This window comes from Anser anser (genome assembly GCF_964211835.1).
Source record: "Anser anser genome assembly, chromosome: 3".
Taxonomy (NCBI): domain Eukaryota; kingdom Metazoa; phylum Chordata; class Aves; order Anseriformes; family Anatidae; genus Anser; species Anser anser.
In genome coordinates, this window is record NC_139722.1 from 87950379 (window position 1) to 87975900 (window position 25522).

Consider the following 25522-nt stretch of genomic DNA (forward strand, 5'->3'; position numbering starts at 1 on the left):
GAAAAGTTTGGGATGATTTTCATCCATCTACTCCATTTTAATTGTGAACCAAAAGGACAACCATTCTGGAATGCATCCAGCGTGTTGCATTTTCCGTCTGATTTGTGGCTATGCCAGATTTCTTCATAGACAAGGGAGTGCCAGGACAGAAGTCCAGACACCTCAAGCCTGTAGGTTTGAACAAATGGGGGTGGGGGAGGAGCTTCATACTGATGGACCCCTGGGGAGCCCCGGTGTGGTTGATGGCTGTCCAAAGACGCCATTGATGCATGCGGGCGTGGGATGGTGGAACATGAACACCATGGCAGCTGCATGTGGATACTGAGAGGGAGCAAAGCTGAAGGAATGGGCGTCTTCTCACAGGTAACTAGTGATAGGACTAGAGGGAGTGGCCTCAAGTTGTGCCAGGGGAGGTTCAGGTTGGAAATGAGGAGGCATTTCTTCTCAGAAAGAGCAGTCAGGCATTGGAATGGGTTGCCCAGGGAGGTGGTGGAGTCCCCGTCCCTGGGGGTGTTCAAGGAAAGGTTGGACCTGCTGCTTGGGGACATGGTTTAGTGGGTGACATTGTGGTAGGGGGATGGTTGGACCAGATGATCTTGGAGGTGGGAAGCAAGCATTCGGGATGACGGCTTTCTTCAAAAAAAAAAAAATAAAAAAAAATCCAGAGTTAAAAAACCTCCAGATTTACGTCTGGAGGAAACCTCCAGCGTTACTCTTGAAGTGTTTATGATTTGCCAGGACATTTTTCGACACTTGAACTCCCAACTAAAGCCGTACTTCAGTAGCGGAGGGGCCGCAGGGCTCCCACCGCCCCCTGCAGGCCGGGCCCCGCCCGCCGCCGGTTGCCCGCTGGCCGCCTGCTGACGCAACCCTGGGGGGCGGTGCGGTGAGAGGGGCCTCCTGCCCCGCCCGCCCTCCGGCTCGCCCAATCGGCGGAAGCTTTATAGCGGGGTCGGGCGGAGGGGGCCCGCTGGCGGCCAATCGCGGCGCGGGGCCGCTGGGTGTCGCCCCGTGAGGCGGCTGCGCCGTGGCCGTCGGGCGCCGCTCAGCGCCGCGGCAGCCCCCGGGCAGGCCCCAGGCCAGGCCCCGCCGCCCGCACCGGCACCGGCCCCGGCACCGGCCCGCAGCCCCCGCGGAGGGCGGGGAGATGCAGCCCCCGGGGCCACAGCCGCCGCTCTACGCGCCCAGCAACGGGGACTTCACGTTCGTCTCCTCCGCCGATGCCGAAGGTGAGCGCGGGGCCCTTCCCTTCCCTCTTCCCTTCCCTTCCCTTCCCTTCCCTTCCCCCGTGTGTATTTCAGGGGGTGAAGTGTGCCCCGCGGCCTGCCCTTTCCCACCGAGCAGCGCCGTGCTGGCATGCCGTGGCGACTTTCTGTCTCAGCACCGCAAAAACAAACGCGCAACAGGCAGTGCTGTGCCGCCTTCTTTTGGCAGAGGGTGACCCTTTGGGCTCTGGCCACTTAAACAACAAGCTGTCGACTTTGTATGTTTAGTTACAATTGTAGGAGAGGTTAGGAGTTGTGCAAATCCTGGCTCTGGTGCCCTATACTAGAAAACAAGAATTGAAGAGAAAAACTACCACAGAATGCTGAACTCTGAGCTTTGGTGAACTTAGCAATTGCTCTGACAAGGTGTACTAATCAGTAGGTACAACCCACGTTGCTTTTCTTTGATTTCTTTTTTTCCCTTTTTTGCCTTGACCTGAAAAGGGATCCAGGATCTGGATTTTGGGAGACCCCTTGGTTTTCCCCCAGAAGCATTTGCTGAGCCCCATGTTAGTAGTCTGTCAGAGCCAGTGTGTTAAAAACACCTGCCCAGTATGACGTGTTGCATTGGACTCAGCTTTGTACTTTTTTTGAGCACAAGTAAGGTGTAATCTCATGCCTGTTCGGTGTAGTCCTCTCTGGAAAGTGCCACATAGGCCTATCCTAACGAACAGACGTAAGGAAAACTAAACAGCTTGATATTTCGAAATAAAAATACCCTACGTTGCATTTTAGTTTCTTGTTATTTCCCAGGTCTTGACCTATACAAAGAATGAAACTTTTTTTGTATTCTTTCCATAAGAGGTAGCTGTTTGTGGGAAAGAGTGGCAGAGATTAAGTGGACATGTATGGGTTAAAGAACAGGCTGGTTTTTGTTTGTTTTTAACCTCTTGCACTGCTTTGTCCCACCTGAGATGTCATCTTGCAACATAGACTTAAGATCACATTAATAGGTTTCACGATGTAAAAGGTGGTTGTAGGTATTCACTAATCACTGAGTGCTAATGGGAGCCTTGGTAAAGAAGACTTGTGTAGAAGTTTTCCGGTGTTGCGATGGGTTGTCAGTCATCACTGAGAAGACAGAAAGAGAAGGCTGACTGGGCTGTTCTGGCTGCGTGTTTTGGCAGCCACAGCTGCGCACAAAGAATCACGAGAACACCTCCTTGCGAAGCAGAGTTGCCCTGTAGCACAGACAGGTATTTTTTAGAATGACAGAAGGGTCCCACTGATAATTGAAAACCTGTGAGGCTCTCCCTACCTCGACGTTCAGGCATTAAGAATACATTTCTTCTCCCAGGCAACAGCAGAAGGCTTTGTTTGCATCTGGTGGGATCAATGTGTGTGTGCCGATGTGTAAGGAGTGAAGAGAAATTCCTTCTTTAAATTACTGTGATCTTCATGAGGATCCCGTGCAGATGGTGTTCCTGGAATCAAAGCAACAGACCATTAACTGTCACGATTATGAAATGGCTGAGAAGCACTAATGGGGAAGCTTAAATTTAAGCTGGCGTGGCCTAGCAAGCTGATTTGGGACAGAGTTCTGTTAATTTAATTGTGGTGCTGAGTGTGGAGTAAACGCTTCAGACATGCTTGCTCAACACTGTAGGACATCCTGTCACTGTTAGAATGTAGATTTTATAAAGTTATGCTGCATTTAGGTAGATGATGTCTCAAATATAATCCACAAATGCAGCCTGAGTTCTCTGAGCATGTTGCAGGAATATTTCAGAAGTAACTGCTGTAGGTAGGTGTTTGGGGAAATTTGTACACAGGATTTTGTGTGTTTGTGTGTAAAAACACACAATGATAAGGCAAAAGAAGATTTTCTTCAGTGAGGCAAAACATTTTGGGTGAGAAGGGAGTCTTTGCTTCTCAGTTTATTTGTAACAAGGTTTGTACAAATAATTGGCTTGCCTGTTTGTTGTGTGTTGTGTTTTTAAGCCAAAAAAAAAGGAAGGTTATGAATTCTTAATGGAATACTTAAACTCTTTTCATTCCGTCCTATTTTATTTCCTCAGTAGTATATTTCTTCAGTATATGTTTTCATTAACTGTTTTGTGTTCTTCATCTGTAGATAACCAAATACAATGCAAATAAAACTTTGACACAGAACATGTATAAATTGGGGGGAGTGGGGGGTGGGTAGTGCTGTGATAGAGCAAGATCATAGCGTATTAAAGAGCGTTCTTGTATCTCTCCTTATTGAACGGACCGTGGGGATCTCTGATAGTATTCTTTTTTCTACAATTTTTTAACCTGTGCTAAAAGCAGGCAACAAATCAAAATACCTGGAAATATTCTCTTTCTGTGAGAAGCTGGATGTAAGGAGAGAATTTGAGTGAAACAATGCCAGTGTGCAGGAATGGGCTCTGAGACAGTGTGGTCAGGAAAAAATGGTAAATCCACAACTCTCAGCACGATGAGACTTTCATAGTTAACTCCTTTTTATGCTTCTAAATGCTTAATGATAAAGCACAGATTGAAAGGTGTTGCCATACCGTTACGCTGTGTCACCAAAACAAGTGCTCCACGCTAGAATTTTGTCATCTAAACCAGCATTGTTACCCCTCACAAAACCAGAAGTACCCTTTCAAGTTACGTTAATGTATAACTTTAAATATTTCATGGTGATGACCAGCACATCTAGCTTCGTACATCTGTTTATCTTCCAGTGCTTTTGAAATCAGATTCTTAGCAAGATAAAGATATTTATCTTTTCTTTCCCTTTTTCTCTAAGATCTTAGTGGGTCCATAGCAACTCCAGATGTTAAGCTAAATCTTGGAGGAGAATTCATCAAAGAATCTACTGCAACTACATTCCTGAGACAGAGAGGGTACGGCTGGCTTCTGGAAGTGGAAGATGATGACCCAGAAGATAACAAGCCGCTTCTGTATGTAATAATTATTTCTAGATATTTATCGTTCTTAGCTGTGTAGGTAAAAGAAACAGCTCGTAGGTTTTCAAATAGTCCCACAGCCTTCTGGAATTCCGTTTGACGAATTACTTCAGCAATGAGTCTCTTCAGTGCAGGAATAAAAATGTTTTTCATTATGGTGTTTTTTCAACTGTAAAAGAAAGGCTTGTTATTGACTGTAGGGGAGGAAGGGAGAAGTGAAGTCCAAATTTTATTAATCAGTGTAAGTACAGAACTTTCTTGGCTTTTGTGCTCTTATCTGTTGATCTTGTCATGGTTTAAAAAAAAAGACTATTCTGCAAGAAGTAAAGCAGCATAAACTTTATATTCTTTCATGCTATCTTATATTATAAAGCTGTGTTAAAAGGAATTATTGTTGAAAGACAGAAATGTCCCTAAAACTTCATACGTCTACATCCCTTGTTCTGTTCACAGAAACATGATTGTCGGAAGACAGCTTGTATCTTAAGGTTATGGCTCTGTGAGGCAGGCAGCCTGGTTCTTAGTCTGTGTTCTGCACCTAAGCAGTTTCATTCTTGGTGTCTCAATGTTTTCCTGTGTAAAAGAAAATGATGCTTTTAAAAACGGAGGGGAAGGAAAGTACTCTGAAGAGTTCAAATGAGGGTGCTAGGAGAGAACAGATGCCTGGAGAGCTTAATGAAATTGCTGCTTTTAAAATACTTGAACTTAAAACGTGCAGGAGTAACACCTGCGTGACTGAGTCTATTCTGTAAACCTGTAACTTTTAATTATGAAATAGACTGCTGTACTGAGGTGACAACATGTGAATGCTCTCTGTTGTGTCATGTTGTATACCACAAAAAACAAGTTTGTGATTCAAAAGCAGCTAGGTGTTCTAGCTGCCTGTTGTTGGAAGTGAGAAGAACATACCAGGGCATTGATAATTTTGTAGCAAACAGAAGGAATATAATCTGGCTAACAGAGAACCTTCATCTGATTTATGCAGCAGTTTTTATGCTGTTATAATTCCTAGAAGCGGGCTGTAATGAAGCCTTCTAGTCGGAATGCTTTTATGGATTTAAAGAACAGCAGACAGCTAAGACAAGTTCGCTGATGTGGTGGTACCACACGAGCATTTTGTTCAATAATAGCAAGGGCTTTTCTTTCTTATTTGGGCAGCCTTGCTCTTCGCACTTGTCTCCTGTTACAGCTACCATCTCATCTTTGGTGAGGTGACTGACAGCTTCGGGGGAAGGCAGTTTATTACACAAGGAACTATGAGAAGCCTTAGGCAATGACAAGAAATTAATTCTAGGAAGAAAGTATTTCAGTTACACAACCTTCAGAGTGGAATATAAAAATGCTATATACTGTTTAGGTAAATGCAGGAAAAATAGATGCTTTTAATGCAACCCTGAATCGAAGGAATGGGCTAAAGAACAATTTTTAGTATTTAGTTACAGGTTAGTAACAACAACCCTGACATAGGCTGGTAATGGCGATCCTGAAACTACCTGGAGAGAATCAACCAGCAGTGTTTCACTTCGGAAAGAGAAATTGCAGTGAATCTTGTCTTCTTGCTTTTATTTCTCACTTCAGCTCTTCTAAGGAAAGAGATGTAAATTAAAGTCCAGTACAAAATTTTCATGAACAGATTTAGAATATGATATACATTTTTCCTTACTCTTTTAGGGTTGTTACTAAATGTAGAGCAGATAACTGCCTGAAGTCTCTTGCAACTCTTCAGAGCTTCATTCATAACCGTGTAGGGGAAACACCAAGGTACAGTTCTGTCCCAAGGTTCCGCAGATAAACTAAAGCAATGATAAGGAATTGCCCATTGCTTGGGAAGTCTGCTTCCTTCCACTTGAGTTAGGAGAATTATGACAACTTACCAGCTAAGAGCCTCCCTTACAGAAGACTCTTCTGGTTGATCTGTAGTTGCTTAGAGATGGTTTGTAGCCAGGGACTGGAAAAGGCAATTAGAGAGGAACAAGATCTCTTGCTAGAATTTATTGCTAGTTTAATTGGCTTTCATTTATTTTTACTCGTACTGGAAACAAGCCAGGGATTAACCAATTGGTGTAAACTGGTCTGTTGAAAACTATTGTTGCTGAAGCATGTGAAATCCCACTTAACAACAACAAAAAACTGATGTGCTTTGAATGGTTTAGGAGTGGTGACTGGGAATGTTTTATTTCTTGTAGAATTGGAAACAAGACATTTCCATAATAAGTGTGCTCCTGGCAAAGTGTTTAACACAGGAGCACACAGATGTCCCACTTCTGCGCGTGCATGTCTTTGACTTTGGTTTACGATGGTATGAATGTCACGTGTGTGGCATGCCAGAAAATAGATCTGCTGTCCTAATGTGGGCTGCTCAGATGTGTTGTGGATGTTTGCAATTCTCAGTCATGTAATTGATTTTTGTATAATGAAATATGTCTGTGTCATACTGGCTATTGAATGTGTGATGAAGACAGGGCACTGCTTCATTCTGGATGAACTGTTCCTTTGCTGGTCACGGCTACAGAAAGCCTTATGGTGACAGGTTTGCTTTACAAACCTGTTTGCCCTTGACCTTACTTTTTATGCCCTAATTCATTCCTGTGATGTATAGTAATGCTCCCTTGCTTTCCAATTTCAGGGAGGAACTTGACATTGACCTGAAGGATATTTACTACAAAATTCGATGCGTGTTGATGCCTATGCCATCTCTTGGGTTTAATAGGCAGGTAGTGAGAGACAATCCAGATTTCTGGGGTCCTCTGGCAGTTGTCCTCTTCTTCTCAATGATTTCCTTATATGGACAATTTAAGGTAGGTATAAGCCTCCTGTGTAAAAAGAAATCGAAATGAAATGTGGGGACACAATTGCTAGGCAGTTCGCATTCTTAAGAAGGTAGAAAGTGTTTTCTTCACATACTGCTGTGGGGCATTCTAAATACTGTTTCTTAAGATGTAAAAAGATAGCAACAAGAAATGTATTAAATAACCCACAGATAAGTCAATCATGGTTAAAATGTCAGGTTTTTATATAAGAAAACGAAGTAAAGATGTGGTTTATAGAGGAAACAGATTGATGCTGGTAAGTTTATAGTCATGTTAGTGAATATCTCCATTCTAATTCTGACCTTTCGTTAACTTGCTTTTTATTGCTAGAAATGTTACCCCAGAACATCCATGTGGATGCCATGAATTTTAGCTTCCTGACAAATAAGGCTACTTGTTTAACTTGTACTGTATTACAACTGTTTAACTTGTGCTAATTACAGCTGTTCTCTAGTATATTTGATCTTCATTAGTGCACATTGCTCTTCTGTCCTCCATGCTCAGTTACAGTAACTTTCCCCTGGTCAATAGAATTTGTCCATAATTCCATTTGAACTCTACAGCGAATAGCTTTTCAAAGGCACTGTGCAGATTTAATTGCCTTCCATAGGCACAGTTAACTTTTTTCTTTACATTCAACTTGGAAATAGAGAGGTGTTATTGTTTGTAGTTTCAATTTGAATGAGAGCCTAGGTGGGCTTTTCCAGTAGTTAATTGCATCTTTGGTAATCTTGGACTATTTGTGTACTTAGTTGTTCTAAAGAGAATGTAGAATAGCAGTAAGCCATATATGTAAAGTAACTGTGTGTGGTTATGCTAGGACTTCTGTGAAAGGTGAGACAAAATCATACCCGTTGTGGCCTCTGGCTTCCATTTGGTGTACCAAATGCTGACTAAGAGTTTGCTGTCAGTATCTTGTTTCTGTGAGATGTGAAATGAGTAGACTAAACCCTGTAGTATTCAGGTCTTCTGGGTGGGCCACGTAGCTGTCTGTCAGACAAAGCAAGGACCATTCCTCGATCCCGTGACATATCAATTCTCTGCTGTAGTTTGTGTATCTTCTGTACGTGAACAATTGGCCTAATGTTTGTTAGGAACAGTGATTTTTACCATGTGGATGTTAGAGTGCTGTACTTGTGGTAGGAGGGAAAGCTGGCAGCTAGCAACAGGATGAATGACAGCAGCGAGGCCAGACGAGCTGAATGGTGGCCTGTAAGCTGGAGGGATGAGTGATCCTGCTCTAAGACTTTAATCTGGTTCTCTTCTTTTAGACAGTGGAGGAAAGCAGGATGTAAAAGGAGGCCATGTGCTATTTTCACAAATAGCATAATGTTATTTACCTATTTTTTGAAATGCTATGATTTTTATCTGTTCTAAATAAGGTTAGTACTCAATTCAATTTTTTCCACTTATTTAAAAGTTCCAGATTGACAGAAGAATTGAATAGGGGGTGAATTTATTTTTAAGTGCAACAGTTGGAAATACAAAGAGTGGACTGAGATTGATGTTTCCTTCTAAAAACGTATTTCAAAAGAGAGAGCTTCACTTCTAATCCTCCTAGTAGCTCACCTGCAAGAACAGCTACGTTACTTTGAAGGTTCTGTTAAAGAATCTTAAAACCATTCTCCAGCTTACTCCGTTAAAGAAGAGAGCAATGAAAGAAGCACGAAAAATAATTACAGACTCCTTCCCAGGACTTCGGGTCTGCTTCTTCTATCTCATCGTAAAGTTCTACCAAGAATTAAAGGCTTATTTCTTCTGAGTGTTCTCAGATTGAGTAAGGAATAAAATTGTGTTTTGTGGATGAAAGAAGGAGAATCCTTACCCCTTGCATTGGTTGGCTATGACTTTTAAAAACAGCCAACTTTTTGGAATATGAGGATGTGAAGATGTTTATCTAGGGTGATCTTAGCTTTACATTTAACTAATTTCTTCCTACTCTGATGCAATATTATAATACATAGGAAATACTGTTTGAGCTTTCCATTTGCATGAATTTGCCATTACTGTGATTTTGTAAATGTAAGTTCTGAATTTTATTCTCAAGCTTTGCTGTAATACTGAGTAAAACTGTTCTTGCTGCAATTCAGAATTCATTTTTGTATGATGAAATTCTTGAGCGCAGTGAAAATGATTAATATAAATGAGTTATCCTTTCTCACAGTGAAAAATATTAGAAATTAATTGTTCTTTCTCTTTTAAGGTTGTTTCTTGGATTATAACTATTTGGATATTTGGATCCTTGACAATATTTTTACTGGCCAGGGTTCTTGGAGGAGAGGTAAGTACCTGTATGTGAAAAGGAGGTAGAAGGAGGTAATTAAAGTCTCTTGACTACATTTTTCAGTAGTTTTTTTGTTTTCTTGGTGCTTGGCTTTGGACATTGTAGCCAGCTAAGAATGGATGCGGTTGAGAACCTTAATGTGTACCTTTCAGGTTCCTGGCCTCCAGAAGTAGAATCTAAAATGCAGAGGTGGTCAGCTACTCCTGTGCAGTGCATGGAGTGCTGGATGTGGTAAAAAATCTAGAAATTCATGCTGCAAATCCTGGAGATTGGTACAGGTGCCTGTGATCCAGAGCTAAAGTCCTCTCTTGAGGACAAATGCTTTCAATTTTTTGGTCGCTGAGCTAAATGGGGCCCTTTCTCCTTCCTCGCATTGCCCTTTATTTCACTTTTTTAATTGGGCTGACAGCAGTTGTATAGCAGCCTTGTACAGAGCACCCACCAGTGTTTGTTTTCATCCTCGGCCTTATGCAGTTCAGACCCATTAAAGGATGAAAGTCAGTGCGTGTTTTTCAGCTGTGAAGCCAATTGAGGTTCTGGCCTACATCCCTGCCTCCAGCCGCTTGCATCAGCAGGGCTGGCATGGCTGTGTGAGTGAGCGGTGTTTATAAACTGAGTCACTGAGTGATTCAGGTGTGAACAACAGAAAATGACTTAAGGCTAGGCCCGCAAACTGCTGCAGTGGAAGAGTCAGGAGGATAGAAACTTCTTAAAATGGCTCTGCAGCTTAAAACTGATTGGATCCTCTTATAAGAGGAGTACTTTTATAAATGTGATTGCAAGGTACCTTTGCCAGCATAATTCAGATACCCTTAAGTCAGTACATTTTGTGGCTCAAAATGTGAAATGATCAGAATGTATAAACCGGTGAGAAGGGGGAGAGGGATCAGTACAGAGCTGCAGAGTTCACTGTGAAGGATCAGCTGTTGCAAGAGATAGGCAAAACAAGTAACTGTCTTTCAAGCAAAGTTAAACTGAAGAAGCCCAGCTGGGCCAAGGGATATTTCCAACTGTAGTAGGGGAAAATCAGACACTTTAATATCCATTTAATAACGAAACTAAAAGCATCTATGGAAGTACTTTGAACTAGTCTGTTTAAGATAATCAGTCACGATACATTTAAGCTGGAAATCAGAAGATTTCTGTATCTTAAAGAGACCGGGTTCTAGGTCTTCTGCTAATGGTGAAAGCACGTAAGTACTTTTGAAATTGATATATTAATATCTTAATGCAGGAAATCATTTCTTTGCTGCCTGTGACAGCCAGGTCTACGATTGATGACTGAGAGGTCTGTTCTAGTTCTGTGCTCCTAGGTTTCATTTGCACACTCCATGGAGTGGCAGTTGTGAACCACTTAAGGTGGGACATGAAAATATGTAACTCTACCCATCCCTCATGTTTTTTTGTGTAAATGTTTCCTATGCAAGTGTTAAAAATGTCATTAATTTTTGTTTTTTTTAAATAAAGACATTTTTCTAAGGAATTGAATGATTAACTACAGAATTATAGGGAATAGTATAGAAAAAGAATTTTCATGCTAGCAAATTTTCTTTACCAGAAATTTCATGAATACACAACACATTATTATAGTTACTCATACTTTTATAACATGATGAAATTGCTTGGTGACAAAGATTTTGTACTACAAAGTCTGTTTTTTATGTGCTTGAAAATTTCAGGTTGCTTATGGCCAAGTTCTTGGTGTGATAGGATATTCTCTACTTCCCCTCATTGTCATAGCACCCGTACTTTTGGTGGTTGGATCATTTGAAGTGGTTTCTACCCTAATAAAAGTAAGTTTGGTAACATCTATTGAGAATTTGTTTACAGTTACTCTAAGTAACTTTCCTAACACTTGAAGTATTAATCCCTACAGGACAATGCAACGTGTCAAAATATAAGTACAACTTGAACTCTGATTCTTTTGGTTAACACAGTGGATATGACTGCTAAGCAAATTCTGTTTTCAATGTTTCTTTTGAGTACTTGGAGAATATACAGTCCCCAGGGGGATACAGAAATACTTGTTATCAGGTTAGCTTCTATTTAAGTATTCTGCTGAGTTATATTAGTTGCATTAAAAAGTAACTACGGCTATTGCTTTAGATGCAGATGTGTAATTAAACATCAAAATGAAGAATCTGAAAGTAAGCTGTTCAATCCTTTCCCTCGTTATCTGGTTTATTTTTAGTCACTGCAGCATGAGTATGATGTTAGCCATTGTTCTGAGGCCTTCCCATAACGGTAGCAGTACAAATCTCTCAATATCCTTTGCAGAGAAGGTGAACATTTCCTCTGACTCTACAGATGTGGGACATGGGCCACAAAGCAGTAGGTTGCCTGATACCACCTGCTGTCGGACACCTTCAGTGAAACTAGCAGTGTTCCCCAATAGATCCTGGAAGTGCATAATGTTCTTGAACACTTCATACAACCTTCTAGGTAGCCTGTGAAGTTATTGCTAAACTTCTGGAAGGTTGACTGAGAACACTTACTGGCTAAGCTGTACGCTTTCTGAGTTCTTGTTATGCTGATTTGATTAATTTCTGTCCTGTTGGCTTGCTGGTTTACAATATAATTGAAATACAGCTAAACTCTATGATAAACAAGAATAATAGCTGTGTTTGTGATTTGTTAACTTGCAATTACTATTAAGTGATACATTCAGAAAGCAAATTATTAACCTGGCAGTTAACTAATATTAACTTGTATTTATTTTTAAGTTACATGAAACCTCTGTTACCTGATTACTGTTAGCAGTCTTACATTAACTTCAGGGCAAATCTGTGAAAGGTTCTTACCTTTGGATCATTAGTGGGAAAAGGCAGGACAAGCTGCATATAGTCAAAACTGCCTGTGCTGTGACACGTACTGCTTCCTGTGGCGTAGGAGCTCTGTGCTTGGGGAAATACTCCCCAGTCTTAAAGTTGGGGAACTGCAAGTGAGATTTCAGTTCCAGTCACTTTTTTTTCCAATTGCAGCCAGCAGAGTAAACTAGCTGAGTAATGCACCTTGATTGGTTTCATTGCTGCAATTTTCCTAAAGTATCTTAGAGAATTTGGTCGTGATCCATCTCCACTGTCCCAGTTTAGGCAGTGTGCAGGTTTTTTGTTGTCTTCAGCAATGACAGTTGAACCAGTCGCATAATCCCTCAACCAACTTGAGCTACTCTGACAGAAGCATGGAAGAATTTTTTTTTTGCTGAGATCCTATTGTCTGCCTCCTCCTGAACAGAACTTCGGTCTTGCTGTATGCAGGAGATTCACGGCTTTGTTCTCATTCGGTTTTAAGTATTTTTTCCTTTTCCATTAATTTTCAAGTTGCTGCCTGAGGATAATAGATGTCTAATTACTTTTTGCTGTAACCTCATTAGCTTGAGGCTTGAGTCAAGTTCACTGACCTAAAGACTTTTTTTTAAAAAAGTATGTGTGCTAACTTCATGTAACATAGTATTTACATGTAATGATACTTTCTACTAGTCCTTTAAACTAGTTAGTTATTAACTGAAAAAGCAATGAAGTTTTTGCTATGGATTATATTTTTGGGAGACTTCTCAATGTATCTGACTTCTCATTGTATCTGAAATGAATGGAAAGGTGAGTTTGTTACCTTGAGGTGGGAGCACTATAATTAAAGTAAAACCAGAAGTAAAAAAAAAAAGGTAATTTAACCCTCTGGTATGTTGAGGACTGGCTCGCTGCGCGTAATCACTTTGATTTCGTGCAGCTGCAAGATAAAGAAATGGCGGATTACCGCACCCAGCTGGTCTAGAAAAACAAGAGCAAAGGCACGTACGCAAGGCTTGTCTGGGAACTCTTGTGAGAAATCCCAGGCAATTAGAAACAATGATAGTAGAGGGCATACTGCCCTGGGAGTTATAGTTAGATTAGAGAGGGGAACTAGCGGATAGAAGAATGCGGAACTAACAGATAGGGCAGTAGATGACGCTTACCAATAAGGAGCTTGGCTTTTGCAATATGTATGAGCTAATTATCCTGTACACGATAAAAGACAATAGAGCTATCCATTAAAGTTGAAGCATACTTAACACTCATATTGAGCGTTTGTGTCTTCCCTCCGTCGGCAACACTGGTATGTATCACAGGAGAAAGTCAAATATACTGCTTGTCTCTTTTCTTAAAAAAATAAAAATAGCGGGTTTTGAGTTGGAGAAGCTTCCAGCTTGCATTATGGTATCATCTTCCATTACAAAAAGCTTACCATAGATCCTTAGCTGCTTGCCTCAGTTAAAAAAAAGAAGTCAAAGTAAAATAACATGCCTCTCTTAAATACTTCCGTAGACTTGAATGGATATACATAGTATATTCTCCTCTGTGTGGGGACAGAAGGATTTTTTGTGAAGCTTTTTTTTCCCCACCTAAACTTGTATGTTTCATTCTAATTATATTGAAAAGACCTGCTTTTTTTTCTTTATCGTGGTATTTAGAGTGATTTTCTCATGGTGTTAGCTAAGACTGTTCATTTTCTTTTTCAGTTGTTTGGAGTCTTCTGGGCTGCATACAGTGCTGCATCCTTACTAGTCGGTGAAGAATTCAAGACCAAGAAACCCCTTCTAATTTATCCAATCTTTTTATTATACATTTATTTCCTGTCCTTGTACACTGGGGTGTGATCTAGTGAAAGATGTGGCCAAAACCCATGTTTTAGTCACTTGCAGACTGAATGCGTAAGATTAAGGAGGCTGGAGATAATACAAGTGACTGTTTTGTATCCAGTTGTCAAGATGTTTTAAGATTGAAGAGCATATTTGTGTATATTATTTAATGAAGTAATTGTAGCTATATAGATTTGTATTAAAGTTCTAGGTTTGTTTAAGACTCTTCAGATTTTAATGAACAAAATAAAAGAATCTTCTGTTTTATAAGAAAGTGTAGCAAAAATACAACTCCGTACCTGTGCCAAAAGCACTAGGACCAGATTACTATATTTGAGGAGAAGAAAGAGAAGTTAACTGTAACAATCTCCAAGTGCAATTTTTCTTTTGAGCTTAAACACAGCTGGCTTTTTTGGCACAGCAAATTCTGTAGATAATATATATATTTATGGAACAGTCCTGATTTGTTCACAGAAGAGCCTGTATAATCAAGACATGAAGATACTACTTTTAATTTAGTGCCTCAATTACTTTGATTTGGCTGTTGAGTTTTTATAAATTCCAATTTGTTTCAAAACATGTATATACTGTGTATTTTGTATCTATGGCTTGTGTGTAGCATAAGTACTCCTTGGTTAAGGGTGTATATTGGGTTTTTAAAGTTTAAAAATTACAAGTATTTGAAGTCTTCATTCACTATCTCTGACCAAAGGAGCAAGACATTTACTGCGTGACGTAATTAAATTGCTTATTTAGAGAATTTAATTTACTTAAGTTTAAATTTACAGAAAGACAGGTGAACACCTTTCTCAGTTGTGGCTGGCTTAATGTCGGAAGAAAAAAAAAAAGACGATCTTTCACATTTGTTTGACCTCTAAACAATGTTATTTTATGACAAAATAAAAAGAATGCTTCCCTAACTGTTTTACAACATCTTGCTCTATTTTGTTTTGGGTAGCATGGTGTATAACCTGCATCCTTTTTTTTTTTCAACAGCTGTTAACCCCTTGCAAAAAGAAATAAGAGCTGTAAGGTCAGATTCTTCCCCCATAAGTAAGTTAGAACTACAGCCTCAGTAACAATTATAAGTCTTGCTAATTTTGACTATCCAAGGATTGTGTAATATGATGACATGTTAAATATTTCCTGTGTACTGTGTTGATTGCTTATGTAATGGTCCTTATGGTAATGTTTCTTCGCAAGGAAACTCCACTGAAATTCACTTTGCATGGTACTTAGTCATTTGCAATCTTCAGTATTTAGTATTACCAAATAGATCATAAGTATCTTTTTTTGTCATCTTGTGTCTTGAGCGGGGGTAGGTGGAAAGCATTCCCTGTGTCTTTTTTTCCCCTCTCAATGCTGGAAATAAAAATCAACCATGACGAGGTAATAGTAAGGGCTGTCTTTGATCCCTGATGGATGTATTTCCTTATCATAACTGTAGTTTCTCAGCTTTTTAGATACTACAATGGCAAGTTTTGCTAACTTTTACCACTCGCCAATTGCAAAACGCATACTGAAATTCCAACGCTACCACAAGCCTTTACCTTACCCCAGCTGCTTTCCTGGCTGACGCTTGCATTGGTTTTAAACAGAACTACTTAAACTTGATCCTGGACACAAACTGTAAAATAACAATCTAGCATATAATACGTTAACGGAGAAAACTGGTTGAGTGACCAACTCTTCACCTGATTTTTTGACTTCTGTGGAAGTTTTGGTGGAATTGCCATACAGTCATACTAAACTAATTAAGCTAAGCTGGCAGCCTGGTGCTTGTCTAGAAGTGTTCTGAGGGTATTCATATCACGCTTTAAAAAAAAAAGTTTACCTGGGAATGCACATTCACTTTGGAGTCCTGTGTAGGAATCTGGTCATCTCTGTCATGGCTATGCTTTCTTTTTTTTTAACAGGAATATCCAACTAAAAGACTCCAGCTACGCAGACACAATTCATGCTTAACATCACTGACAAGGATGTGTTTGGGTTACTAGGCTGCCAGAAAGCTTTAAGATGAGCTCCTCTTTGCATAGTTGTTCATGTGATGTTCATAATGGATGTGTGCATCTGAAGTGATTCAAAGGATGGAAGAATGCTCTACTTAATCTTGAAATACTTTCATTTTCTCTTTGCTAATGTTCTGTGAAATTTATAGCTGCAACTTAACTGTTCCTTCTGACAGATGTGGCATGTGTAATATGCAATGTCGATATGCACTTAACATAGTACATATTTTGTACACAATTGCAGATTTGCACCTTTTAATCTCAGTATCTCTAGGGTCACCTTTTGCATACGCTGTGCAAAGAAATATGTACAAACAGCTCTCAAATGGTTCTCATAGTTTGTATTAACTTTGCATTCAATAAAGTTATTTTTAGATAAGGTATGTGTAAATATAAGATGCTTTTTATAAAAAAAAAAGTTGAATTCAACTTGTTTACAGAATGTATGTTCACTGAATTAAGACATCTCTATTCCTATACTTGTCATCGATCTCAAGGTTTAGGACTATAAATAAATTCTTGGGATAATAAAGATATGATTTGTTATGCATGGAAACTTTATGTCCCTCTAGCAGAACATTGCCTTTCCAAGATGGAACACCTTGTTTCAAGGTAGAGAATCCTATCTGTAGGAGAGATTTGGACACACAGAAGCTTTGGACAAGCTTTTGCATATAGTAGAAAGAAAAACGCACAAACCTTTCTCCCTTTACTATGTATCCCACAGCTTGTATTATCCAAAAACTTGCACCTACCTGGAACCTACATGAAAGCAACTGTTTGGGCTCAGAGACAGCATGCAGCTGGAGGAGGTGTGCTTTTAAGTTTGTCTTAGTGTGAGTGGTCTTTTAAGGCTTCACTTGAAGCAGTGAGGCAGCTTCAAAGCTACTTTGCTCTCAGAACAGTTTTCGAGTAGCTTAACCAGCACAGACAGCTGTGTGTTTTTGTCGTGTTTTCTTACCGTTTCTATAAACAGACACTTTCTGAATGTATTCTCATCCTATTGAAACCTCTGCTAATTGGGGTCCTTCTAATAAAACCCCCGATTTGTAGGGGACCCCATTAGTGTTGGAACTCCGTGGTGCTTGGGGTCAGCATTACAGTTTGCTGGCTGAGCCCTTCCCTTTCCCTTCCCTTTCCCTTCCCTTTCCCTTCCCTTTCCCTTCCCTTTCCCTTCCCTTTCCCTTCCCTTTCCCTTCCCTTTCCCTTCCCTTTCCCTTCCCTTTCCCTTCCCTTTCCCTTCCCTTTCCCTTCCCTTTCCCTTCCCTTTCCCTTCCCTTTCCCTTCCCTTTCCCTTCCCTTTCCCTTCCCTTTCCCTTCCCTTTCCCTTCCCTTTCCCTTCCCTTTCCCTTCCCTTCCCTTCCCTTCCCTTCCCTTCCCTTCCCTTCCCTTCCCTTCCCTTCCCTTCCCTTCCCTTCCCTTCCCTTCCCTTCCCTTCCCTTCCCTTCCCTTCCCTTCCCTTCCCTTCCCTTCCCTTCCCTTCCCTTCCCCCTGCGCATGCGCGGCAGCCCCGTGCCCTCCTCCCCCTCCCCTCCCCCTCCCCGCAGCTAGCGGCCGCTCTCCCCCTCCTCCCCCCCCCCCCGCTCGGAGCCCGGCGGTCGGTTCCGCATCCGGCGCGGTTGCGTCACTTCCCGCGCACGCTGGCGCTCTCCCTCTCCCCGTCTCCCCGGCCCCGGCTGGTGACTGGCGGCGGCGGCGGCCGGGCCTGGCAGCGAGCGGCGCCCCCGGGCCTCCTCTCCTCAGGGCGGCGGCGGCGGCGGCCCGCGGCATGGCGGCGGCCTCCTGCTCCTCGGCACCGGCTCCCCCCGCCGGGCCCGGCCCCGGTCCCGGCCACGGCTCCGGCTCCGGGCCGGCCCCGGCGGCGTCGTCGTCGTCCGGGCCGGGCCCATGCGAGTGGCTGCTGCTGCGGGACGGCTGCCTGCGCTGCGACGCCGAGGGGCTGCGCAGCCTGTGCTACCACCCGGCCCTCAACGCTATCCTGGCCGTCACGGCGCGCGGCGCCATCAAAGTCATCGACGGCACCTCCGGGGCCACGCTGCAGGCGTCGGCGCTCAACGGTGAGCGGGGCGCGGGGGCCGGGCCGTGTGCGGGGCGAGGCGAGGCGTGGGGCGCCGCCGCGGCCGTTCCTCGGGTGCCCGCCTCGGCAGCGTGAAGGCCCCGCGGTGCTGCCGGGCGTGGGTTTGTTTGTCCAGCCGGGGGCTGGTGCGGGAACGCAGCTTCCACAGCTGCGGGGTCTCCGCTGGAGGTACTCCCAACCTGCCCGGTGCCGTCGTCCTGTGCAGGGTGCTACAGGTGATCCCGCTCGGCAGGGGGCTGGGCCGGATGAGCTCCAGAGGTGCCTTCCTTCTCAGCCCATCCCTGATCCCCTGATCTCTCGCGGCACAGAATTTTTTTAAGAGCAGAATCCATCCAAAAGCGATGTGACCGTACATTTTAAATCTACCTTTGCGTCACTCCTCAGGCTGCCGCATGTCTCGATTGTCTGTGGTGCTAGTAGTACTCCCTCGGGTGTTACGGTAAGCAGGCAGGGTTGGGGACAGGCTCTGTGGAGGCTAGATCATAGCAACTCGGTAACTGTGAAGCGGTGTTCTTGGTCGCCCATTGATGTTTGTACGCTATTTACAATCTAGGTCCGTAGAAAAAGATCCATGTGTGATTGACAGAGCTTTTTTCCCCCAGTTCATTAATGGTTCTTAAGCTGTGGTATTTGTCAAAATATTGTGGGTTTTTCTTCCAGTATGTTGTGAGACCAGTCCTTGGAACAGAAAGATTTGCTGCTTACTGCTTGTGTGTTTACGCGTTTAGTTTCTTCTTCGAGTTGTATAGTTGAGTGTAACTAAGAGGATCCGGCTTTGCTGAGTGATGTTAGTGAAGGATTGATGGTTGTCACCTGCACGTGGCACAGAAATGTCGGGAATGGTGCAGGGATGACAGAGTCCAGGTACTGCGTGGCCTTTTACTTTAAGAACCAGCAACTATTATGCCAACCTGAAAAGAACAGAACAAAAAATCCGTGATTTCTTTTCACAATTTAGAGTAGATATATTTTTAAAAGGTTGGAGAAAAAATAACTTTTGTGGAATTATTAAGCAGCTGTCAACTGCTTTCATAGCTTGGTTATATTGAAAATCAGACTCTGGTGTGGTGTTTCCCGCTTTCTTCGGAATTCAAATCACTCGGCTTTTAAAATTCTGTTTGTTTTTTTTTTTTTTGATCTTGCTCTCTCCTAAAGCGCTTTTATTATTATTAATAACTTAATTTCTTTCTTTTTTTTTCAAACTATTGTCAGAATTTGAGAATTGCTTCTGAGCTCTGGAGGAAGAGGGCGTAAATCGGGGGCTTAATTTGTAATTGGTTGTCTGTGTAGGAAGTGTTTAATTTTCAGGGACAGAAGAAGGAGTGAACTTTACATCAGTCGGAGCTTTTATTTTTTCATTTTGCTATGATAAAAGTCTTGCAAGGGATTTGATTTAGTATTCAAAACGCTAATGGTAATTCTTCTCTGAATAGTAGCTATTTAAAAATAACTTCCTGCTCTGCTTCTGTTACGCACATTCCCCATGTATACCTCCCTTACTGTCAGTCTTCCCTGTGACAGTCAGAGCGACTGCAAGAGGAGGATCCTACTCCTCCTCACACCAAACAACAGAATTGCTTGCAATCTACCCCAGTTTTTTCTGCTCCAGTGTGACTGATGATAATGTTAATGGCAAAAATTGATAACCTTGGTTTAGCTTGAAGAAACTTGAAGCGAACATCCTTACAGGTTCAGACCGGCGTGACTGTCAGAAGTCAGGTGCATCTCAGCAGTCAGTCCCCGAGGCTGTTATTGACTGCGTTCATTCCTGTTCTCTCCCTCTTCAGCCCTCCTCTGGGAAGAGAAGGAAAGAGGAATTCAACTGTTCTCAGATGTCTGCGTGCTCTGTACAGCACAAACTCCTTTAATGTAGGGTAGCAGTAGTTGAACACTCAGACCCGTAGACTGGCTCTGTCCCCGTTCCCTCCACTGACATAAATGACAGGTCAAAGGATATTGTTGCTACAGGGACTTCTGGTGCTGCAACTAAAAATAGAGTCCCTAGGAATTAAAGCCACTGCTCCTGGGAGACTGCTGCCCTCCTTGGTAACTGGGGCTGCAGGGCTTTCGCCCTGCCAAAAGTTTTATGGTGGACAGAAATGCTGTTGCTCATTACCTAAGAAAAAAAGAATATATATATATATATATAACATAACCATAGCAGCTTCTCCATCTAGAAAGCGGAGGAAGGAAAAGGATCCCCTATTATGGGGAAGGGAAGAAGGAAATAAAATAAAATACCACCAAACCCTGGTGTTGCTTTCATCTGCAGTTGCAGTTAACTGCACCTATATTAATATAGTAAGCTTTGAGCTCCTTCTGAGTGAAAAGATTGGACCTGCGGAGTACTCAGTCTGGTAGAGCAGAGGAGCCTGCCTTCTTTAGGATGTAAATGCTGATTGCTCTCTTCGGTGTGTTAAAGAACAAGGCAAAAGACTGAGAGCCAGCAGGCAGCTCAGTTATAGATTGTGTCTTCCCCATGCTTCTGAAGATCCAGCTGTAGCCTCTGGCCTTTGTGCGTCGGTTTCTGGAGTTAACATCATTGGTCTGATATATCCGATGAGCCAGAGATTGTTCTTCTGTGCCCAAGCTGTAGGAATAGAGTGAGCAATATTCATGCTTTTTGCTCCTCTCCCATACTTTTGTGGGATATGACTCTGAATCTTCATCAGATCTTCCTACTGAACATGTGATCATCTTTCGCTGTTTCAGTCCGTTCCCTGTGTGGATGTTGCAGGTGTATTCAAGAGCACCAGGTCATTGCTTGGAGCAGCTTGGAGTACGAGAGAGAATAAGAGCACCACTGCTAAGGGGAAAATCGGGTGATCCTGTAACATTAATCTTTGTCTTACCTGGCTGTGAGGTTGTTCTTTCTGTTCTGCCAAAGCTCTTACATGATGGCTGGCACACGATGCTCTTCAGAGAGACCCGCTGGGAAATGCAAGGACAATTCCTGTGATTACTGGATATTACGCGTTTCTGTGTGTTTGTTGGCAGTGGTCAGTCAGGACTAGCAGGAAGCTGTCATGCGTGTCTGTCAGGCTCTTTATTCCCTCTTAGGGCTTCAAGTATTTGTGTGCTTCCAGTTTCGAGTTGAACACTGGTACCCGAAGAGCGTGAGTGGTCCAAATGTCAGTCTCTAGATACAGTGCTCTAAGGAAGAGCCTTCTCCTCTGCCTCAAAGAACAAACCAAAACAGCTAAAAAGAACAACAAAAGCAAAGCAAACTTCCAGACTCATTTCAGGTGACTCTCGGAGTGTCCATAGAGATGTTTGATGGATCAGATCCTTTTATTTACAAATTTACAAATCAAGGAAGAAAACTGCTTGAACTGGGAGAGTGCTGGAATTCCCAGGGAAGCCTGACCAGGAACCCATTAAGGAACTGGAATGTACTGGCTGATGGGCAGTCACCATCTTGAAGGTTTCTGTAGGTTTTTTGGGATGAATTTGTCATAGTAATGGCTTCAGAACCTTGTTTGCTAAAATGCATAGTGTTTCATAGCTAAAGTCTTCTAAATTATTCAAGAGTCCCTCAAAGTAATCAAAATACAGACTTCTGAATCCAAGTGCTTAATACAGGACAGAATCTGTTCAGTGCGTATATATAACAGTTCCAGCAGGGGAAGAAGAGGCTGCGGTATCACCAGAAGCCCCTTAGCCACCGGTCCTCCTACAGAAGAGTTGAGAAGGAAATAGATCCCAGCCCAGAAGGGTCATCTGTGGCAGCAAGCTGGGGAGTGCTGCTTGTCCTCAGCTGCGTTACTCTGAATTATGGAGCCTTGGAAATCCCTCTGGGAATATCCTGTTCTGTTTCTTTTTGTTTCGTTTCCGTGTGGTACAGGAGGCAGAACAAGAAGAAAAGATTCTCTTTTGCAGTACAGACCCAGTACAGCTTGGAAATCACAGAAGGAGTGTGCGCTTTGTATAATCTCTTGGAAGAACCTGTTGGGATACTCTGCCGTCCCGTTCTAGGCTTGAAGGAGTTGCAGGCAGCAGCAGCAGCAGCAGTTCAGCTGTTCCAAGCTCACCGCAGTACCACTGCTCAACTTACCTAGGGATCTGCTGTGGCACACCTTGCTTTTGAGTGTGCTTGGACGTGGCTGACAATGCTCACCTGGGAAGAATGTTTCTCTGAGAGATCATTCCACTGATGTATGTGATCCTAAGGTTATTCACGAAGAGTCTTAAGCACTAGAAAAAGCAGAACAGGAGAACTGTTAGATTTGAGTTGTGTTTAATACCAGTAATGACTGTAGACCACCACGTGCTCCGTTTGTTTGCTAGCTTAATCAGGGGGCGTCACACTTGACACGCTTCTTGCCAGACCGTCAAGATGCTGTCAACTGGTACTTCCAGCTCTGGGGGAACACATCTGGGTTGTCTTCTGCAGAAGCTAAAATAAAATAAAAATAGAGATCTCTTTGCGTGTCTTTAAGTGAGTTTTTACATTACTATGTTTATTGCAGGGATCCAGAAGTAACAACAAACAGTGATGCAGGCGTATGCGATGTTGCCAGACAAGAGAGCAAAACTTGACAGATTATTCATTTCTGGCTGATGGATTCATGGCTGTCATCGCAGCAGTAGTGCTGTATGAGTAAAGGTTTCAGAATGCTTTAAAGTCAGAAAATCAAAAATTTCCTAGACCTGTGCAAATGGATTTGAAAAAGATCTTCTACAGGCAGGAAGATGTGTCTTGAAATACTTCTAGCTGACCTGAAGAAGAGAGACTGTGCTCTGTGTCTGGGATTTGAACTTTGCCTTCCTGCTGTGTTCCGTCTCAGGTAGTTGAGGTATTTCTGATTGGTGTGAGAAGTCCCGGGCAAAATGCTGGTTTTCAACCTCAGAACCGATTGTGGTCCATCTTTGGTCAGGACAGCTTTTAATATGCTTATGTGACAAACCCTACAGCTCAGCTCCCAGTCATGTCATACACCAGATTATGCAAAACGTAGAAGAAACCTGTAAGAAATGTGTCCTGGCAGAGAGAACTGATCAGTTCAAGTCCAGAACGTTATGAAAGCAAGCAGATAAATCTCTGTTGGACCTCAAGTAATGGCAGCATGAAGAAGGTTTTTGCTTTGGATTGCTCATCTTAGAAAGCTTATCTTTTTGCTCTTTGGAATGGTGGGGTACTCAATGGTCTGGATCTGATAGACTCTCCTGCACTAAAACTGGTCCTGCCTAGCAGCTGACTGGCTCAGAAGAACACCTTTCTGAGTCCTTGCTAATACAGCTTATAACAATATTTTTACGGTTCCTGTTGCATTGGTGTCCGTAACTGTAGTGATACGAAACATCAAGGATTTTATAACACAGAGTATAAGAAAAATGTGTCCTAGACTGTAGATGCAGTCTTTGTTTCTGCTGATCTTTTCACAATGATTGTGTCTGGTTTTTGTGTGTGGCGTTGACCTGTTAGTTCAGGTTTTCTTTCCAAGTTACTTTCAAATCAGGAAGCAAAGCTGTCTACCCTCACTGTTACAGGGATTCTTTAATTCTCTCTGAACAGTATGACGTCCTTCAGAAATGCTTCTTTAGGATGTCTTGGAAATGGAGACAAGGTTTACAACCATGGGACTCAGGGACAACCTTTGAGTGTATCATGCTGTGCCCGGGCGTGTTAGGAGATAGCTTGTTGCGTGTCATCTGTTCCCCTGGGATCTGTAGCTGCTCACCAGTTCTGTAGTTTTAAATAAAAAATTTACATGTGGATCAGCTCGCTTTCCTGGTGGGGCTTAAGTGATGCCCCAGTATTGCTTTCTGCCGTTAGAAAGCTGTGCTTTAAATAGTTAATGCTCCCTTAATTGCAGCGACTGCTTGCCGTCACCAGACGAGCGCCTAGCACCAAGTGGACGCTTGCAGAAAGAGCAGCCGTTGCCCTCTGCTCTTCCACTTGTGGTGTGCTTGTGGATACCAACGCTTGCAGCTTCTTTTGGGTTCGGTGGAGTCAAATGTTGGGTTTGGTATTGGCCTGATGCCTTTGCTGCCTTGCGTGTGGGAAGGCTGTCAGGATTTGGTAAGGCCCCGGTGCACACCGCTAGTCAAAAAGCAGACGGGAAGTCTGGTATAAGCAAAACATTGTTTGAAGATTTGCATGTATGTTAGGGGAAAGAGCACTCCGCTGATAAGGATGATGCACGAGAAGGGGGAAAAAGGCCAGCCTTTGTTTTACTGCCTAGATTAAAAGTGTAAAATTACGGAAATAACAACTTACCTGTCACATAATTATAAAGATCATTATGCTTAAAAATGTCTTGGGGTATCTGCTAAGGCTTTTCGGTGAGCGTTTTACTGATATTTTTTGTGTGTTACTTGGAGGAGGAGGGAATATGCTTATCAGGTAAGTAGTCTTGAATGTTAGTATCATTCATGGAAACGTGCATCCCACCTCCAGTGCAGGTTAGTGAAGGCTTGCACAGCATGCTGCTGGCCAGGCGGTGCTTTGGTCTGCTCTGCAGCTGGTGGAGGGAGAGCTGTTCGGTCCGCTGCACTTCCCTGACCTGAGTGAAGCAACCAAGGTCCCAGCTGAGCATTTGGCAGCTGTAGAAGAAGAGTTTGATAAACTGTTCACCGGGCAACAGGCTACAGAAACTGGCAGGAAAAACTGCTTAAAGAAAGGTCAAGCTGGGAGGGTGTGGGATGGGACGGAGAAATGCGATGAAGTGGCTGGGTAACAGCGGGAAAGAGTTGGGAAAGAGTTGGTTAGGGAATTAGGAAGCTGGGCAGATGGCAGGGAAGCAGTGCTGGGAAGATAGGGAAGGTTTTATTGGAGAGCCAGAAGGAACTTCGGGTGTTGTGGAGAAATGTTGTGGTAGATTCAATTGACCTCTCTTCTACTGAATCCTAGATCCATGTTGTGTTGTAAATGATGGCACCCGATACTGCTAGATAGGCTTCCTTTTAATAGTGGATTTTTTTCTGCTCAGCTTTCTGTAGCTTTTGTAAGCCAGAATTAACAAACAATCCTAGGTTTCCTCTCCAGGTAATAACACAGGAGAAGGCCGTACTCTGAACTTTTGGAGGAACTTGCTTCCTATTGAAGGAGCATGGCAAGACCAGTCTTCCAAGGCTTAAGTTAACCTTTGGGAATGCCCCCTTACAGTGACACTGAAGTTCAACTTGTTTAGTCACCATGTTCAAATATCCTTATGCTGCAAATAGTTGTCTTAAATGTACAAGTTCCTTCATTTTTGCCAGTTCTTACGTAGCATTTGAAATTTCATCCTAAAGAATACTTCCACTTGTAAATATAGCTTAAACGCTAATGGATCTAGCCTGTTCTACTTCAGCTTTCTTATATGGAAGCAGTTATCAGGAGAAGAACTCCTGTGAGAATGCATTTAATTAATTTGAAGTCCTCATAAGAATTTAGTGGAGCTGGAGCCTGGTGTACTGGACTCTGAACTGACTCATAATGACAGAATGAGATCTTGCACTTGCGCTAGAAATGTGAAATGCCAGCTAAATGCTCAGCAGCGATCATATAAGCAATTACTGGAGAAGTCAACAAAAACCAGTCTGAGAATATAAGTGCATTTCAGTGCTGTCACATGTGCAAT

At 42.7% G+C, this 25522-nt stretch overlaps 2 protein-coding genes across 8 annotated transcripts in view; both read left to right on the plus strand.

The window, feature by feature from the left end:
* Nucleotides 1-948: 948 nt before the first annotated feature.
* On the plus strand, nucleotides 949-16259 carry YIPF4 (Yip1 domain family member 4). The gene is made up of 6 exons (XM_083829053.1): nucleotides 949-1229; nucleotides 4003-4156; nucleotides 6789-6960; nucleotides 9176-9253; nucleotides 10936-11049; nucleotides 13752-16259. Exons 1-6 carry the CDS (start codon nucleotides 1148-1150, stop codon nucleotides 13887-13889), a joined length of 738 nt encoding a protein of 245 aa, XP_083685179.1. The 5' UTR covers nucleotides 949-1147; the 3' UTR covers nucleotides 13890-16259.
* A 1252-nt stretch (nucleotides 16260-17511) lies between these two features.
* BIRC6 (baculoviral IAP repeat containing 6) overlaps nucleotides 17512-25522 on the plus strand; it is a 178948-nt gene continuing 170937 nt past the window's right edge. For all 7 annotated transcript variants that reach the window (XM_083829054.1, XM_083829056.1, XM_083829059.1 and 4 more), the window contains exon 1: nucleotides 17512-17937. In XM_083829054.1, coding sequence (XP_083685180.1) covers nucleotides 17649-17937 — 289 coding nt within the window. In that variant the 5' untranslated portion in view covers nucleotides 17512-17648. The remainder of the gene's footprint in view (nucleotides 17938-25522) is intronic.

What these genes read in the sequence shown, in the direction of transcription:
- YIPF4 (XM_083829053.1), top strand. Translation starts at nt 1,148, where the DNA reads ATGCAGCCCCCGGGGCCACAGCCGCCGCTCTACGCGCCCAGCAACGGG. An exon ending in CTCCTCCGCCGATGCCGAAG is followed by an intron (nt 1,230 to 4,002) that starts GTGAGCGCGGGG and finishes TTTTTCTCTAAG; the next exon opens with ATCTTAGTGGGTCCATAGCA. An exon ending in TGGTTTCTACCCTAATAAAA is followed by an intron (nt 11,050 to 13,751) that starts GTAAGTTTGGTA and finishes TTTCTTTTTCAG; the next exon opens with TTGTTTGGAGTCTTCTGGGC.